This window comes from Haliaeetus leucocephalus, unplaced genomic scaffold, assembly GCF_000737465.1.
Source record: "Haliaeetus leucocephalus isolate CR32 unplaced genomic scaffold, Haliaeetus_leucocephalus-4.0 Scaffold712, whole genome shotgun sequence".
Lineage (NCBI taxonomy): Eukaryota > Metazoa > Chordata > Aves > Accipitriformes > Accipitridae > Haliaeetus > Haliaeetus leucocephalus.
Window position 1 is genome coordinate 4,327,731 of NW_010973148.1, and position 16,259 is coordinate 4,343,989.

The following is a 16,259-nucleotide window of genomic DNA, read 5'->3' on the forward strand; positions in this document are numbered from 1 at the left end:
CCCCCCCGGCGGAGGCCGGGGCCCTGGGGCTCGTCTCCCTGTGGTGCTGCGAGGCCAGGGCCGGCAGCGGACGGCAGCGGTTGTTCGAGCCGGGGCGGCTCGGCTCGGCTCCCCCCTCCAAGAGCTGCAGGCAGGGAGAAGAGATTTCTCTCCGCCGTGGCCGGAGAGGTTGATTTCCAAAAGGCCCGGCTTCTGCCTGCCTTCGCCTTGCCGTGGTTTAGGCGTCCACTGGGCCTCGGCCCTGGCTTCCAGCGCCGGGGGTCTTTCTCCACAGCTCCTGCAGCATTTCCCTGGTTATCCACAAATCCAGGGCCTTCGGCGTGCCATGCCCTCTTTCACTCCCCTCGCTGTAAAGCCTCAAAAGACTTCCAGAGGCACGAGGCAAAAGGCTAGCATCAAAATTTCCGCGTGCAGGTCTCCGTTGCGCCTCCTTGTCTCTGTGGTACAGCCACGGCAGTCCCCAGGCCTCGCGTCGTAAAGCAAAGGGCACTCCGTAAATGTCAGCTCTCCAGCATCCCACGACAGATTGCCTTTTGACTTGGATTCGGTCGTCCCCGTAGGGATCTGCGATATAAAAGCGACTTCGGTCTCACTGCTCCGTGTCCCGTGTGCCTTCTCCTGGCAACTCGGGGTGCACCAGGTAAGCACAGGCTGGCTCGCCGCTGTGTCCCCACAAACCAGGATTAACTTGGCTGCTCCAAAACGCACCTTTCCCCCAGCCAGGCTCTTGTTTCCAGCTGGCACTTGTAGCAGCCCCTTCATTCCAGGGACACGGCCCAGCGCTGCACACCAGTGATCGCACAGCACCCACTGGGGTCTTTTACCAGGCAGCCCCCTCAGACAGCTCTTGTTAGAGATTTTATCTGTTCCTTATCACAGCGGCAATTATCTACTGTCAAGCATTTTTACTGGGTTAACCTTTATTCATACAGCAGATGCTCACATGCCAGGCTTTATTTGGTTACATTTTTTTTTCTTTCAGTGGTATATTTGGGAAGTTCATGGGCTACATGACCTTACCAACACCTTTTCACGCAGGCTTCCCTTGATGGACTACTAATGTGATATTTATTAACTTATTGTCACCTTAGCTGAGCAGTTAGTCTTTTTTTTTTACAGGTTTGCATAGCATTACTTCAGTGCTTAGCATTTAATTTTCTCTGTCTGTCCCCACTGCGGTGTTGTGCAACAAACAGCAGGATTTCATCTCAGACATGAAGCAAGCAAGTTATTAGCGGCTGCCAACACAGAAAACAAACATCCAGAAAAAAAGTACAACAGCTCTCTTTCTTACATTTTACAACAGGGAAAGAAGATCCAGAGGTTTAAAAAATGAATGTATGCAAACAATTCATTAAGTAAGTACAGTTTAGTACAATTAAAGCTTTTTACAAAGCTCAGCCACATTAGCTGCTCTCCCATTGTCCTTGCACACGACAAGGCCATTTGGGATATGCGGCCAACGCAACGGCTTACTGAATTCAGCAACAGGAGATACTCACACCCCCAACCCACCTGGCCAGTCTCTCTGCTCCTTGCTGACTTAGGCATTTGCCAGCATGGTTTGGAGGCATCAAAACAAGCTATATGTTGGCACACACCTTGGGAGAAAATTAACAGCTTCTGTGAGAGCTAGGTTACAACACAAACTCTGGCCTTCTTCCGAAATGCCAAATATTTTGAACTTGGATCTCTAGTTACACGGGACAGTACTCCTGCTTTGTCTTTTCTGCAATGGCTAATCCAGACTTGCTGAAAGGTAGAGCAGGGAGAAATTATTGGGGGGAGGGTGTCTTCACAGAGAGCATGAGCTGAGGTCTTCTGCCAGTACAAGTTCACTATGGGAGAGAGAGAAGGTTGCCGAAGGTGGTGCTGCCGTCTGGCTTCCCTGTTGGGAACTTCCCACTGTTGCATCGCAGCCACAACATCTACTCTGTGGCCTCCAGATCTGAGAGCTAGGGAGCACACGCAGCACCTCTGTGGCTTCCAAAGGAGATGGCTGGTGGCCCAGCGTTTATTCCACATGGTAGGGCACATTGCATGCTTACTCCTCCAGCTTTGCAGGGGAAGGGGAGCCTTATTATCACAACCACAAAGAGCAGAAAGAGCAGATGTGTGACAGAAGAGGTCCTGTAAGGTAAAGGCACAGCCCTCACCCAGCCTGCAGTTCCCTGAGCCTGCCATAAGCCATTACCCTTCTCACCAGTCAGGAAATGCTCAGCAGTTCTGGGGAACAGCCCAGTGTGCCACAGAACTGGAAAAATGCCTCCACCCGTAAGGACTGCTGGCAAGAAGGGGTGCTGGACAATTTCAGGCGTTATAAAAAGAAACCATTTTTTTGCTTATGCTGGTTCCTGGAAGGTTGCAGATGTTCTCTCCTTTTATGAGCCCGATCCTGTCATTTCTTTATCTTTAGAGCCATCTTTGGCTTTTTTCTTTCACCTTTAGTCTTCTTGGTTTACTTCTATGTTAGTCCTCCTCCCTGCTTGAAGGTAGGAGGGCTGGAAGCCTTATCCACGCCTGGTACAAAGTGCAAATGCCACATATCAGATATCCGTGTCTTATAGCTGCCTCCAAGCACCACACGAAGGGTGTTTGTCAGGCTTCCTCCGCAGCTGGGCAAGGTGTGGCCAAGAGTGGTGACACCGGAGCCCGAAGAGCCACTACCTCACTGTAAGCCTGCCCTGCTGTTACATCCATTAGGGCAACCATAGTGAGCATGTGGAAATTTACCACTAGCAGATAATACTGCATTTCGGGGCAGGGGGGACCAAAAGGAAAAAAAACCCAAAAATCCAAACACCAAGCAAGAGCAGACGTAGAAATACAAGATCAGTCACTGCAATCAGTTGACTGGAAAGCCAGAACTGGCACTGCCATGCACTTGTTTTCAGCCACATATAGTTCTTGGAATTGACTTGCATGTCCAGATCAAGCTTTTATTTGTTAGTAAGCAACAAGTAGGTCCAGGAGAGATCAAGCTGCTAAGAAGTCTCAAATGTTTACTAGTGTGGATGATCACAGTCATGTATTTAAATACTCATACAATTTGAACATTTGCCAAAGAACACCTTTTTCCCCACTTTGCAAACGTCTCCTTGGGAGAAGGTGGCACGAGGGTGTTAAACAGCAGACTTGTCCCCATTGATTAATTTATATGTTACATCAAGTCTAACACCCATTGCTGTCACAGTCACAGAAGTTAATGCACAATGAATTAAGAGTCTCAAATGGGGAATAGCTTCTAAAAAGGATTGAACCAAATTACCATGAAGTCATATTGAAGCATTTAGCCTTAAAAGTCCAGTTTCTCTCACAGAGCAGGCGATGGTATCCTCTAATTACAGTTTATTACGCAAACTTCTTTCAGCACCATCTCTTATATACCAGCCACGGTCTCATGAAAAAGCATCTCGCACCTAAGAATGTAGTGCTATAAGCAAACACTTGACCCTTCCCCATGCAGCCAGCTTCTCAAGTGTTTCGCGAACACCCCTCACCATCACACATGCACCTCCAGCTTCTTTGTCACAGGAGGACCTGCAAGTGTTAGTTCCTGCCACCTTAAGCTGCCTCACAAAGCTCGAGTGCCCAGCCTGTGCCTTTCCAGCCCTCTGCTCTGCACGGGAGCAGCCAGGCAACAGGGCGTTTCAGAAAGCGTTCTTCAGTGGAGCATGGCCAAGGCATTTTTCATTAATGCCTTACTTTTCTGCTTTTTGTACCCCACGTGACCTGGATTTGCATTTTGCTTGCCTCAGGGTAAAAAAGAGCATTGATATGTGCTATGGCAGCTGCAAAATTACAGCCACAACGGAGGCCATGCAAGGGAGCCAGGACTTCAGGGAAAAGCAGCATCTTTCATTCAAGTAGCTGATTTAGTAACAGTGCTTTCAGTGTTTGCAGCTTTCAGGCACACAAGCCCTTCTTCAGGCCCAAATCAGAAGCAAACTTCAAATTAATTGCAGGTTTGGGGCGACTGCTCTGAGCTTAATTTAGCATGTTCAACCAGACAATTTGAGAGAAGTCTGTTTTCTGTATTAGCCATTTGTAACAAGTGTAAACTACAACTTGCTTATGGATATCCACATCACCTGGCTCATCCAGCTTTTGGCCTCTGTACTTCCTTAAGCCAGAAGAGACAGCTGGCTTGTTGTAGAAGGAATAATCAGAAGGGAGAGGATAAGGCAATGCCCCTACTCCGTTTTAGAGGAGATAACAGAACAATGGCTGAGCCATCAGTTTTAAGGAGGGGAAGTACTTTGGTCAGGCTCCATTCAACCAGATGCAAATGGAGCCTAAAATGCCAGTGATGCCAGGGCAGGGGTTCCCAAACTACTCAGCACCACCGTTCTGAGATAAGAGAGCTGGAACTACAAAGGAATGCAGCCAGACACCATGGTTTCAAGTGAAGTGGGTGGGCTAGTTTAGTGATCCTCCCCGCCTCACCACCCTCCCTCCCCCCCTCCCCGATATTTCATTACCTCACTTCCAAAGGTATAACCAGAGCCATTTTTCCAAATGGCACGTAACACATTTTCTTTTTATAGGTACTACTCCAGTGGACTCCTTGTGGTTGCCAAGACCACAGAAAGTAAGAAGAGTGGCATATCTTGATGTCAGTCACAAGCTCAAGGGCTTTCGGATGACCAGTAGATTTCTTGAAGGCATCTTCCTTTATACATTGCTGTTGTGCTAGGTTTTAAATTCTTCCTCAAGACACTGGCCCACCAATTTGGCCAGCAGAACATCTCTGGAGCCGTTATGGAACTCTATCAAAATACGCCTTGTGTCTCTGCCTTGCCCAGTGCTCTTCCCCAGGGTGAGGGCAGGTAGGGCAGCATCTAGGGAAAAACAACAGAAACCAGAAAAAAACATCTCGAGGAGGGTTAAGCCAAAAGAAACCATAAAGGTGTCATTACAGAGCCTACCCAGAGATTTAAAACAATGTCTCAGATAAGGCAGCCTAGGCGAGGCAGATACCCAGCTTTAGGGCTGCTGAGAAAGCAATGGGAAGGCAGGGAGGGTCCTGCCCAGCATGAAACAAAAGAAAAGTCCCAGAGAAAGGGCAGGGCAAGGTGGATCCAGGAGGTTGTCCCAGCCAAAAGAAGCCTACTGGAGAAAGAGAAAGATTATCTGGAAGCTGTACTCACAGGGGCAGGGAAACTAATGGGCAAGTATCTGCTTCTCCTTACACAACAACATAGTCACGCTAACTTTTCCAAGCTATCTGCAGAGGGGTTAACTTGAGGAACAGAAATAGACATGCACATCTGCTATTTTCAGACAACTTATCCAGCTGCTATGCAACATTTTGTTTCAGAAAGCTATGCTTGCAGTCACTTTAATCCACTTCTGTCACATCACTCCATAAGAGTCCAGCAGTTGACAGATGTTCTGACTTGATTAGGAGTGGAGCCTGGGAGCAGTTATCCTAGGATGGTGGTCTCTGGAAGAGGGGTATGTTGCAGAGTTGCACCCCAGGAGAAGCAACAGCCTGTTCAGCCATGAAGCTGGCATAAAGGAAGATTGAGGAGCAGCAGTAGCAGGGCATCTCTCGTGAAACCAGAACCCAGAAGTCTGCGAGTCTTCACTTCTTCCTAAAGAAGCCGCATTGAGGCACTCACATTGTTTTCCGTCTCTGCCCTTCCCCAGTGTTTTTCCCTTGCATGCCAAGCTCCCAAGTTGTGCAAGCAGCTTCCTTTTGCTCATTAATTCACATCAACAGCATGTCTTCCCAATAGATGTGTCAATTCCCTGCAGTGCTAAACCTTCACAAGTACTGGGATCATCAAAATGACTGGTTTCGCAGGATTATCTTTGCAGCTCACAGAGGCAGGCTTTGAACACTTGGCAACGCTCCGTCCCTCCCAGGTATCAGATACACATCACGTGCCTGCAGTACGGCCTGTGTACGCCTAAGCCTAGTCATCAGTGAGGTACGTTTCAGGCTTATTTTTAATAGTTAAGTGTTTGTAATTCCTCCTTCTATGGTTTGGGATTCACGGTGCAGAGAAAACATTCTACAAGTGACATACGCATGTTATAGCTGAGAAACATTTCTCTTTGGACAAAGGCATAAATGCAGAAATGATGATGCTGGGAATCACCGCACAGCCCCTATTAGTGCTTGTGAGAGCTTGGTCCAGTTACCATCAAAAAGTAACCACTCTTACTTATTTGTAAAGACTCTGCAAACCAATAGCAATGTTTCCGAAATAACGGGGATACCAATTTCCTTCCTTGGCCCCGTCTTTCCCACATCCCAGCCACAAGCAGACTGTACTTTCAAAGGGAATGTGAGGCCACCAGTCAGAAAGTCACAAAAAGGAAGTCTGTTGCTGGAATCTGTTGCAAGAACACCTCTAGGGAAGAAGAAATCCTGGTCCTGAAAACCAGCTGACAATCCATCACTTACTGCTTCTTCCTCTTCTCTTCTGTATACACCTTTACTGCCTTTTTCCTTTTTTTCTCCCTCCTGTTTTCTTTTCGGCCAAGGGACTTGTTGCTCCATTTCACCCAACCCACCTCCAGCTCCGCTCCCAGCCCGTCTGGGGTCACCTGCTCTGCCCATACGCCAGGCCACAAGCACGTTGGCCGCTCAGCTCACGGCTCGCTCTGCCGCTGCCTGACCCGCTGCAGACAGGAGGGTCACTGCTGCCTCCAACACGTGGACTGCAAATCCCCCATCTCTCTTGAAGGCTGCCAGCTGCCATTGGAGCAGGAGGGATGCTATCGGATTGGTTGTGCAGCTACACCTCCTCCTTTCTCTCCATCTTCCTCCTCTTTTTTGCCTTCTCCCCTGCTCTGGCACAGGGAACAGCTCCTCTCTGCCAGCAAGGTGTATCACAGCACCGGCCTGTGGGAGCAGGGGGAACTACAGCAAAAGGTCATGCAAAACCGACATAAAACATCAGGCCGGGAACTTGCTTGCACTGATTTGTCCTTTGCACACACCTGGCAATAGCTGGCCGTTAAGTATTCATTTGCACGTGTGTGCGAGTCTACAAGAAGAGGGATGAGACAGGAGGCCTGGCTACAGCTCTTCCTTTGTAACTTAATTTGCCCAGCCAGGGAAAAGCCGTCATACTACGGCATAAGCACATATATTAAAAAATGAGACCAGGGCAGCAAATGGTCTGTTACATTTGCTCAGCTAGGCAGAAACAAAAACCAGGCTTGGACTATTTGCTATACACAGCAAATTAGTGTTCAGTGACTCCTTCTTGGGCTTGGAGGGGGAAAGGTTTTCCTTGACACTTTAACTTGTTAACATATTGCCAACTCTGCAGAAATAATTTACTCTTGATGGACACAGTACTGCTGTTGGACTGATGAGTTTAACAACTTGCCAGACACAGAGTGTAAAGCCCTGAATAAATCACAACAGATGAAAATACTGTTAGCAGTTTCATAATTTAATGAAAAAGTACTTGTAAAAAGGGGACATCTGAAAAAGACCGAGTCCATCTTGGAAAATTGAATATATATATATTTATATATATAAAACAAAATGCAAAAACACAAAAAAAAATTGACAAATAAGGTTAAGAGGTAATACTTCAAACAGTTAGCCACTGAACACACAATAAAAACTAGCAAATGCACTTTGGGGACAATACTTGAGAACTACATAACCAAGGGCTCCTTCATATATCTATTAAAATCATGTAAAAATTAGCAAAACCATTGCCCAGACTGGAAACAACTGAATTAATAACCCCAGAAGAGCAGAAACACTGAGTTTTGCTGAAGCACCATTTTCCCTCCCTTCTGTCATAGGCTTCTGGCCACAAAATAACATGAACGCTTTGCTGACCTCCCAGATAAGTGTTCCCAATACAAGCTTCATAAAATTTCATGACCAGCAAGAGAGGATTACTAATAAATATCGAAGGAGAACTAAGAGAATCAGAACTGGAATACAAATGAACAGACATTTGTTTACTTATTCTGAATGACCCATGGCTTAGAACACAAAGCATTTCCCGTTAAAATAAAATAAGTAGAACCTAAAATGCTACTGCATATTTACACCAAAAGAAATAATTTTGAAGATACAGCTCTAGAAAGATCAATTACACAAATATACATAAAATCAGGGAGTGAAAAAAAAAATTCAGATGCATGAAGCAAACAGAGCAGAATTGCCAAGTATACTTTTTTTTTATTTCAGTACTGAAAAGTCTTCCAGCCCCTGACCTGCTAGTCCTATTGCAACTAGGGAGATTTCAAAGTTTAAAACAAATCTGAAAATGTCATTGCCATTTCCCAAGCTAAAAGCAATAAATTAAGATTATGAAGAAAACCAGGTGGTTGTTTGGATTCTGCATAGTCATCTTCACGCTGGGTGGGGAACACCTTTCATTTCTAGACAAAAATGAACCCTCAACAGAAAGTAGCCATATGACGTGCCCTATACAATCTATGGCCCATTTCAGCCAGTTATGTGGGGACACAGGACCTTGCATATTTATGAAATGTACAGCATTTCAGAGAAAAACAGTGCAGTTACTTTATTGTTTTCCAGATGGTGTGTTGATCAAGAAGTTTGTCTGCATTCAAACAAAAATCCCCTGTCATTGAAATGAACAGAAAAAGATTCCCTTCCCTTCTCACTTCCTCAGTACTGGCTGAAATTTAATCACTACTTAACAATTGCTAATTTTAAAGGACATACAAAAAAGTGTTAGTTTGGGAAACAGCAACTGATCCAGAGGTTGAAAAGCAGCTTAATAAAATAATAGTTTTTCAGCAATTAAAAAAACCATACTCCAAATGATGACTGGCTAAAATTTTACAGACCTAGATGCCAGAAGTAAGCCTCCTATGCATGTATTCAGGCAACTAGGGTTGAAAATTTGTGCCTGCATAAGAAGTTCAGACAAAATTATTTCTAATTCAGCTTATTTTAAAAATACCAGGTACGAACACCTCTGGACATGAAATCTCAGTTTCAAGAGGAACCTGGCATCACTGGTGATTGCCTAAATTTAAGTGTCAAATAGCATTTTTCTTTGAAGTAGTACATCTACTTTTGTAAACACTATCCACAAAATTAGCCATCTGTACTTGTTAGCTGGGTAAAATATTTACAAGTGCATCCCACAACAAGCAACTATGTACAGAGATTAAAAAAACTGAAATACTAGAAGTTGTATATTTACAAAATAAGCAAATTATTGTGAAAAGAAACACAACCTTCAGCAAGAGCAGGGGACGGGGCCATGTCTAGAGGTCAGCGAGTCTGGCAGCGCCAGCAACGCCTGCTTCCACCCTCTGCAAGGAGCCTGCAAACACCACTGCAGTTCAAAGCCTCCTGCAGAAGAGGATCGTCACCTAGTAGTCACTTTGGGCCTGATCCAGCAGAGCACATCGGCATGCACTCAGAGATCTGAGCACAAATGTTCCCAGGGGAAACCATCAGGACTTTTCACATGCTGAACTTCCTAACACATCCGCAAGTGCGTTGCTGGATCAAAGCCATACTGCAGGTGCCATAAGAATGCAGTTTCAGTGTCTCCGTTTGCAGTCTCTTGCAACACGTTAGAGCAATGCAAGGACTTCTTTAATACCTGTCCACCACCACAAGACTGACAGAACATGAACATGTTGCCTCGCACATAAGCTGGCAAGGGGGAAGCAGTTTCCTGAATTTACGCAATGATTAACCGCTTCATGCTCTCCCAGATGTTACCCTCTAATAAAACACATCGCTTTCCACATGACTTTGCAATAACTGAGTTAACCTTGCGAAGGCTGCAAGCCAATTCACAGTTGAACAAAACTATTCTGATTTCTCTCCCCTCCCTCCATCCCCTACTGCAACTCTTCCTAACGTAGGTCCTGGACTATTTTCTGGAACCTTTTGATGCTGAGCTTTGCACTGGTACACTGGAATACATAAAGGCTGAGTTACCCCGTGGGGGCTTCTAATCACCTTTGTACTGAACTGTGAGAAATCATATTCTTTTTGTTTCTATTGTGACAATCTCTTCCAAAGTCCTTACTTGGGCTTTCTCTCTCTGAGCTACTTCGTCTTAACCTCACTTGCTCTTTGTTTTCATCACTTTCTGCTTCAGAGTCACTGAGCTCTAAGTCAGGACAGTACCCGTCGTTGTCCTGGTACGGAGCACCTTCAAGCGTCTGCTTGCTCCACAAGCGATCTTTTGTTGCAAGTCTTCTGGTTGGCTTTTCACAGCACCGGAGATCTTCTGTGGTCCTCACCAGACTGTTGGTAGCCTCTTTAAAGGACCGGCTAAAGTGTTCTATGGTGGATTTTCTGAAACTGCTCTGGCTGGCCAAGTGAGCCGTGAGCACGGACTCTTGTTCGTAGGGCGTCTGGCTGGAGCTGTCTCTCTGGCTCACGTCTCCAGCCCTGCCCATCAGACCATTGGACTTGGCCACCAGCCTCAAGTTCTCCTGCTGCACCCGCCCATTCCCAATGGAAGCCTGTCCGTGCAAAGCTGCCTGGAGCGCCAAGGGCTTCCCAGATGGCTGGCCCCGGTAAAACTCCGGCATCTGCGTGGGGCCAGAATCCTTCACCTCACTCCGAGGCTTGCCAATCCCTGCCAGCAGCCCGTTACTTCTACTGTCATGCTGATACCTGGAGTAAGATTTTGCTTTAATTTCAAATGATTCCTTTGACATTGGCACGCTCCGTTTGCTGTAAACAGTGCTGTTGTCAGGAGAAAGTGGTCTGTTGCCAGGCTTCAGCGAGTTATTTTTGCAATCTCCTAGTGCTGATTTGGGCATTTTTAACTTCAGGGTGATCCTGGGAGGTGGGTAGAACAGTGTGTTCTCTAGTGCACTTGTCAGGGTATGGCCTACAGGAGAAAGAGACAAGGGAGCAGAAGAAAAAAAGGCTTTTTTAAAAAAGGGCAATCGTTTTGTTATCTGTAACAAGTTTTATAGTCCATTAGAAGGTCATTCAACAGTAAGAAGCATTTGCAAACAATTAGTGTGAAATTATTTTAGGACATTAAAGAGAAGTTGGGATAATGAAAACTGTTCCAAATCATCCACCGTTTCGGAATTTAGGTAAGCATTTTAGCATTTCCATTAAAAACAACAATGTGCCCTTTTTACAGGGCTTTAAGCCAGTGAATTGAACCAGTTTTGAGATATGACTGAAGTAGTTCCAACAAAGCTATAAAAAAGCTTCATATTCAGTTTTGGATGGAGAAAAAACAATGCTTCAAACTGAGTTTCAATTTGGACTTAGTTCAACTCTCTGCTTTGTATTATAAAATTTTCTAAGCTTTAAAGTCTTTTCGCCTCAATATATTAGTCTTTATGATATTACATGCATACAGCACCATTGCGAAGTAGCTATCAAGCTATTCTAATAAGCATTAAGAAACTACTTGTATTTGTAAAGACATAAAATAAATTTAGTAGACGTTTCTAATAAAATGCATTTACACAAAACCAAAGTGCTTTAGAGTACTGCTGCTTCTACAAAGTACTAGTCTGACCTAAAACAGTTTAAAAGAACCACCTTGTCAGTACTAATGAAACTTATTCATGTTTCAGGGGGAGAGAAAAAACAAAGCGCAGAGACTTCACTCTAAATTGGTCATTAAAAACATAACGTGTATCTTGAAAGAACAGAGAGATCTTAATTTCATATTGAAGAAATAGCTGCCTTCCCTATTAAAAAACCAGAAGTAATCGCACTGTAATGTATACTTGTCCTCTTTCCCAAATCTTGTGTTCCTTATTTCAAAACAGTCGCTATAAAAATGAAGGGCAGAGTGGGGTTTGGTACATCAGCATTCCTAACCAGTTACTGTTCACTATTTAAAAGCAGAGTACTTAAACTCTTTTTGAAGGAAGGAGAGTAACTGCAGATGGCAAGCTAAGAAATGCCTCTTTGCGCTGTTCATCAAGCATGCAAGGCAAGGTGAGAACAACAGCGATTCCTATCAGTCACTCTTCTCTTTTGCCTGAAGGAACCAACAACTGACAGCAAGGGAAAAAAACCTCAGCTGGAGAACCAAGCAGCAGTGCAAAGCTTGCTGTGGGGAAACAGTGTCATAATCAGCAGGCCAAGGAAGCAAACACCTAGCGATCACCACCAGCTAGTTTCCGCTATCTGGATGCCATAGTGATTGATAAGTAATAGACCTATACCAGAAATGGTCATAAAATAAAGAAATATCCAAGTAAATATTTTAAGAGATTAAAGAGTTTTGCGTGTGTTGCTACTTTCGTTGACTGTGTACTTGAAAAAAGTTTTTAAAGGCAGATTCACAGTGTTAAGGACACTAAGCAGGAACATATATAGAACATATTTTTTTAAGTACAGACAGAATTTGTATATATTTTACATTTATATGATTACCTGCAGCAATTTCCTGATTAATGAGCTGGACTTGCAAATTGAAGACCTGTTCATGTACTTTACTGTGAGACAACTTCAGTTTCTCTCTCCTGCTTACCATGTAGCAGAGATTTCTCACCTATGGAGGAATAACAGGAGACTTAATAGGCAATAAGAAAATAAATCCCAACATAGTTAAAAGAGTGCATCAACAACAGAATTAAAAAAAACATCCTGGAGGGTTTTTTTAATTGCCAATTTAATGAATGCCTTGAATATATTCTGCAAGACAGCAGAATATATTTTCATCTGTAAGAACAGTGAACAAAGACAAAATTCCAGTCAAAAGAAAAGTAAGTAATTTCTAAGACTTGCTTGTCTGTAAGCCTGCTTCCACTATGTACGATGCCATGGATGTTACTACAGATAATACTGGATTCTCCCAGAATTTCCCTGGAAAGTGTTTCATAGAATGATTTTTAACAGCTAAACTACGTTTGTTTCCTCTAAAATTATTGCAAAATTATAAAGCAATACTTTTTACAAAGTTACCCGAGAGCTGCCCTGTTCGAACCAAAACTAACATGCAGATCACCTCTAAAAGAACACTCTGGCTTCTTGCACAATGTATGCATTTTGGCTGACCCATTTAGCAGTTTCTTTTCTGACTCCATTGCATTGACTCATGAGGTTAAACAAGGCCGAGCGCAAGGTCCTGCACATGGGTCAGGGCAACCCTCAGTATCAATACAGGCTGGAGGATGAAGGAATTGAGAGCAGCCCTGCAGAGAAGGACTTGGGGTTACTGGGGTGGATGAAAAGCTGGACATGAGCTGGCAATGTGCACTTGCAGCCCAGAAAGACAACCGTATCCTGGGCTGCATCAAAGGAAGTGTGACCAGTAGGTCGAGGGAGGGGATTCACCCCCTCTACTCCACTCTCATGAGACCCCACCTGGAGTACTGTGTCCAGCTCTGGGATACCCAGTACAAGACAGACGTGGACCTCCTTAAGCAGGTCCAGAGGAGGGCCACAAAAACGATCAGAGGGCTGGAACCCCTCTCCTCTGCAGAAAGGCTGAGCGAGTTGTTCAGCCCGGAGAAGAGGAGGCTCCAGAGAGACCTTATTGCAGCCTTTCACTATATGAAAGGTGATTATAAGAGAGAGACCAGGGCCTGTAGTGACAGAACAAGGGGCAATGCTTTTAAACTGAAAGAGGGTAGGTTTAGACTGGATATAAGGAAGAAATTCTTTACCATGAGGGTGGTGAGGCGCTGGAACAAGCTGCCCAGAGAGGCTGTGGATGCCCCATTCCTGGAAGTGTTCAAGGCCAGGTTGGATGGGGCTTTGAGCAACCTGGTCTAGTGGAAGGTGTCCCTGCCCATGGCAGAGGGGCTGGAACTAGATGAACTTTAAAGGTCCCTTCCAGCCCAAACCATCCTGTGATTCAGTGCCACATAATTCTATTTTCACTATTTGTTTGAGTTAATAGCAACATTTCCATCTAATGTAATGAGAACAGTAAGAGGCACTGGAAGTTCTTCATGAACACTTAAAAGACCTTTCAGAACACAGAAACAGCATAGGGGCTTGTTGAAAGATATTTGCCAAACATACTTCCCCCAGCACTCAACTCCCATCTGTTCAGAACTGGAACCTCTTTCCCCAGAAGGGAAATTCCAAGAGTCCCAAATTTATATTTATCCCCAGATATAACCAAGTAGAAAATCTTGTGCACGAGAAGTTTAGAAACTTCGAGACAGACGTTTCAAACTATGCATTACCTCCTCTCAGAATAAGTACATCAACTTCAACAAAATTTGATACAAACTAACTACTCGTCAAACAAAAAGAAAAAGCTCTAAACAGTCTCTTGAAAGAAAAAACACCCCAAAATCCCAACCCTCCATCTGAAGCATGTTATGGGTTTTAAAATTTTTTTTCAAATAAGGATCCATTTCCAAAGTAGTCCTGCAAAAGGAGATCTGAGATTGATTATGACTAGATTCAAGACAACAGTTACACTGACAAGTGCAAATCTTGGCTCCAACACTCATCTCCCTGTATTTTCATGTTCTCTCCCCAATATTGTTTTCTCTTTTCTTACAACACTATTTTCCCTCTTCTGCTTTTCCTTCCCCTCTCCTCTCCAATGCCTCCGAATCACACTTAGCACATTTACTTCATTTTGTTACCCTTTTTACATTCATTACCTATCACTAAGCGCTTGAAAACTGCAGGTGATCACCAGCCAACAGGCCAACCTAATGGGCAGCCTCTGAGTGGTAACAAGCCTGGCTTCCTCCCCCATCAGCTGCCAGAAAAAGGCACTCTGTATGCCTTCCTAATAAATTCCTGCTCTGAATTTTGCTGATGGATCCCATCTTTTCAAACTACCAGGTAGCTGGCAATCTGGTAAGAGCCCAGCTAGCTACTGATAAAAAGATAATTTCCTTTTCCTCCTTCTCAGTAAAGCCACAAGCAGTGGTAGACTCAGTGGGTTATTTTCAGACCGCTAACCAACCGTAGCACCTAAGGCAGCTACGTGCAGTGAAAGCATCTGGTCAAGAGAGTGCCAAGTGATTCAGCCTGCCCGCTACCTGGGACAAGCTGACACCAGCACACTGGTGACGAAGAGAGAGGTGAGTAAGACTCCTGAATCAGATGTCACGGGAAGTGGTATGAGTAAAGGCCAGCATTCTTCTTCTGTGTGCGTGGAGCCAAAAAGTCACTGTGGAAGTTAACCATCTAGGACTTCATCTACTTGCCCTCAAACCATGAGAGTGAGAAGCTCTGCTTTAATATATTTTTAGGATACTACAAAAGCTTAATGCACACTCACCAAAGAATACTTACTACTTTACCTATGCAAATTCATTTTTTCCAAAGCCAGAATTGACCAATATTTACCATTCTATTATAACCATCACAAAATGCCTTTTTAATTACAAATCAAGAGTCACTCCATCCCAAGACAGAAGGTGGAAGATAAGAATTTTTTAAGCCTGCCCCATTCCTTTGCTGTTTGCACTTACTTTTGTTTAATAAAAGTAACATTTTTTGTTATTGTATCTGTATCACTAGCAACTACTACAGCTGGGTCAAATAAATTTACTCAATTTTTTTAAACATTTACTCAGTTGAAGTTGAAATCAAAGAGTCAATTAGCAAATATGTCCATTGTGCATAGAAACATGCATCTTGAAATACATGAAGGAATAACCTCTAAGCAAGTTTCTGCAGCAGGCAGTGCAGCATATCAAAAGAGCTGAAGGCCTTACTTTTTTTTTTTAATTACTGTTTTTTTAAAATCATCTCCCCGTGCTTCCCCCATTCCCAATTTTGTCCACGAACAAAGACCATAGTTTTTCAAAACCTTACTAGTTAAATTCTTACCCTTTCTAGGTCCTGCCTCAAATGCATGAACATCCTCATGCGAGTATGAATGCTATCTTCTTTTGGCTGCACCAAGCCATTTTCTTCATCCTCCTTGGGAGGAAACAATGGTTTGTTAAAGTTACTTTTTCGCTTTAATTTCCAGTAATTGTAGATGAAGTCTACAGCAAGTTTAGGAAGGCCCAGTTCTGCTGCAACATCCTCCACTTTAACTAGCGAGTAAAACTCTTCTTCCAGCTCTCGGAGTTTTTGGGCTCGCAGACTGGTTTTCTCGCTCTCTGTTTGCTTCTGGTCTGACACACTCTTGGGGTGCTCATCAACATCAGGCAGGGAATTCTGTTTGTTCTTGCTGTGCTTTAGACAATACGACTTGAACTTCACCTCATCCCCGTCATCTAGGATAGTCTTCATCTCTAAGCTATGCTCAAAGGCACAGGTGACATGAAAGGCAGTGATGCAGCTTTTCACAGAGCACTGCAGACAAAACAAAACAAAAAACCTCGATCACTAATAGTAGCAACAAACCAGGAAAAAAAGGACA

At 44.2% G+C, this 16,259-nt stretch overlaps 1 protein-coding gene across 1 annotated transcript in view; it reads right to left on the reverse strand.

Annotated features, from left to right (window-relative positions):
- Positions 1-9,897: 9,897 nt before the first annotated feature.
- Positions 9,898-16,259, reverse strand: part of JADE3 (jade family PHD finger 3) — a 77,637-nt gene continuing 71,275 nt past the window's right edge. Inside the window, exons 10-12 of the mRNA XM_010580459.1 lie at positions 15,719-16,192; positions 12,344-12,461; positions 9,898-10,823 (exon numbers count right to left, since the gene is read on the reverse strand). Of these exons, the coding sequence (XP_010578761.1) occupies positions 9,934-10,823; positions 12,344-12,461; positions 15,719-16,192 (1,482 nt within the window). The 3' untranslated portion in view covers positions 9,898-9,933. The remainder of the gene's footprint in view (positions 10,824-12,343; positions 12,462-15,718; positions 16,193-16,259) is intronic.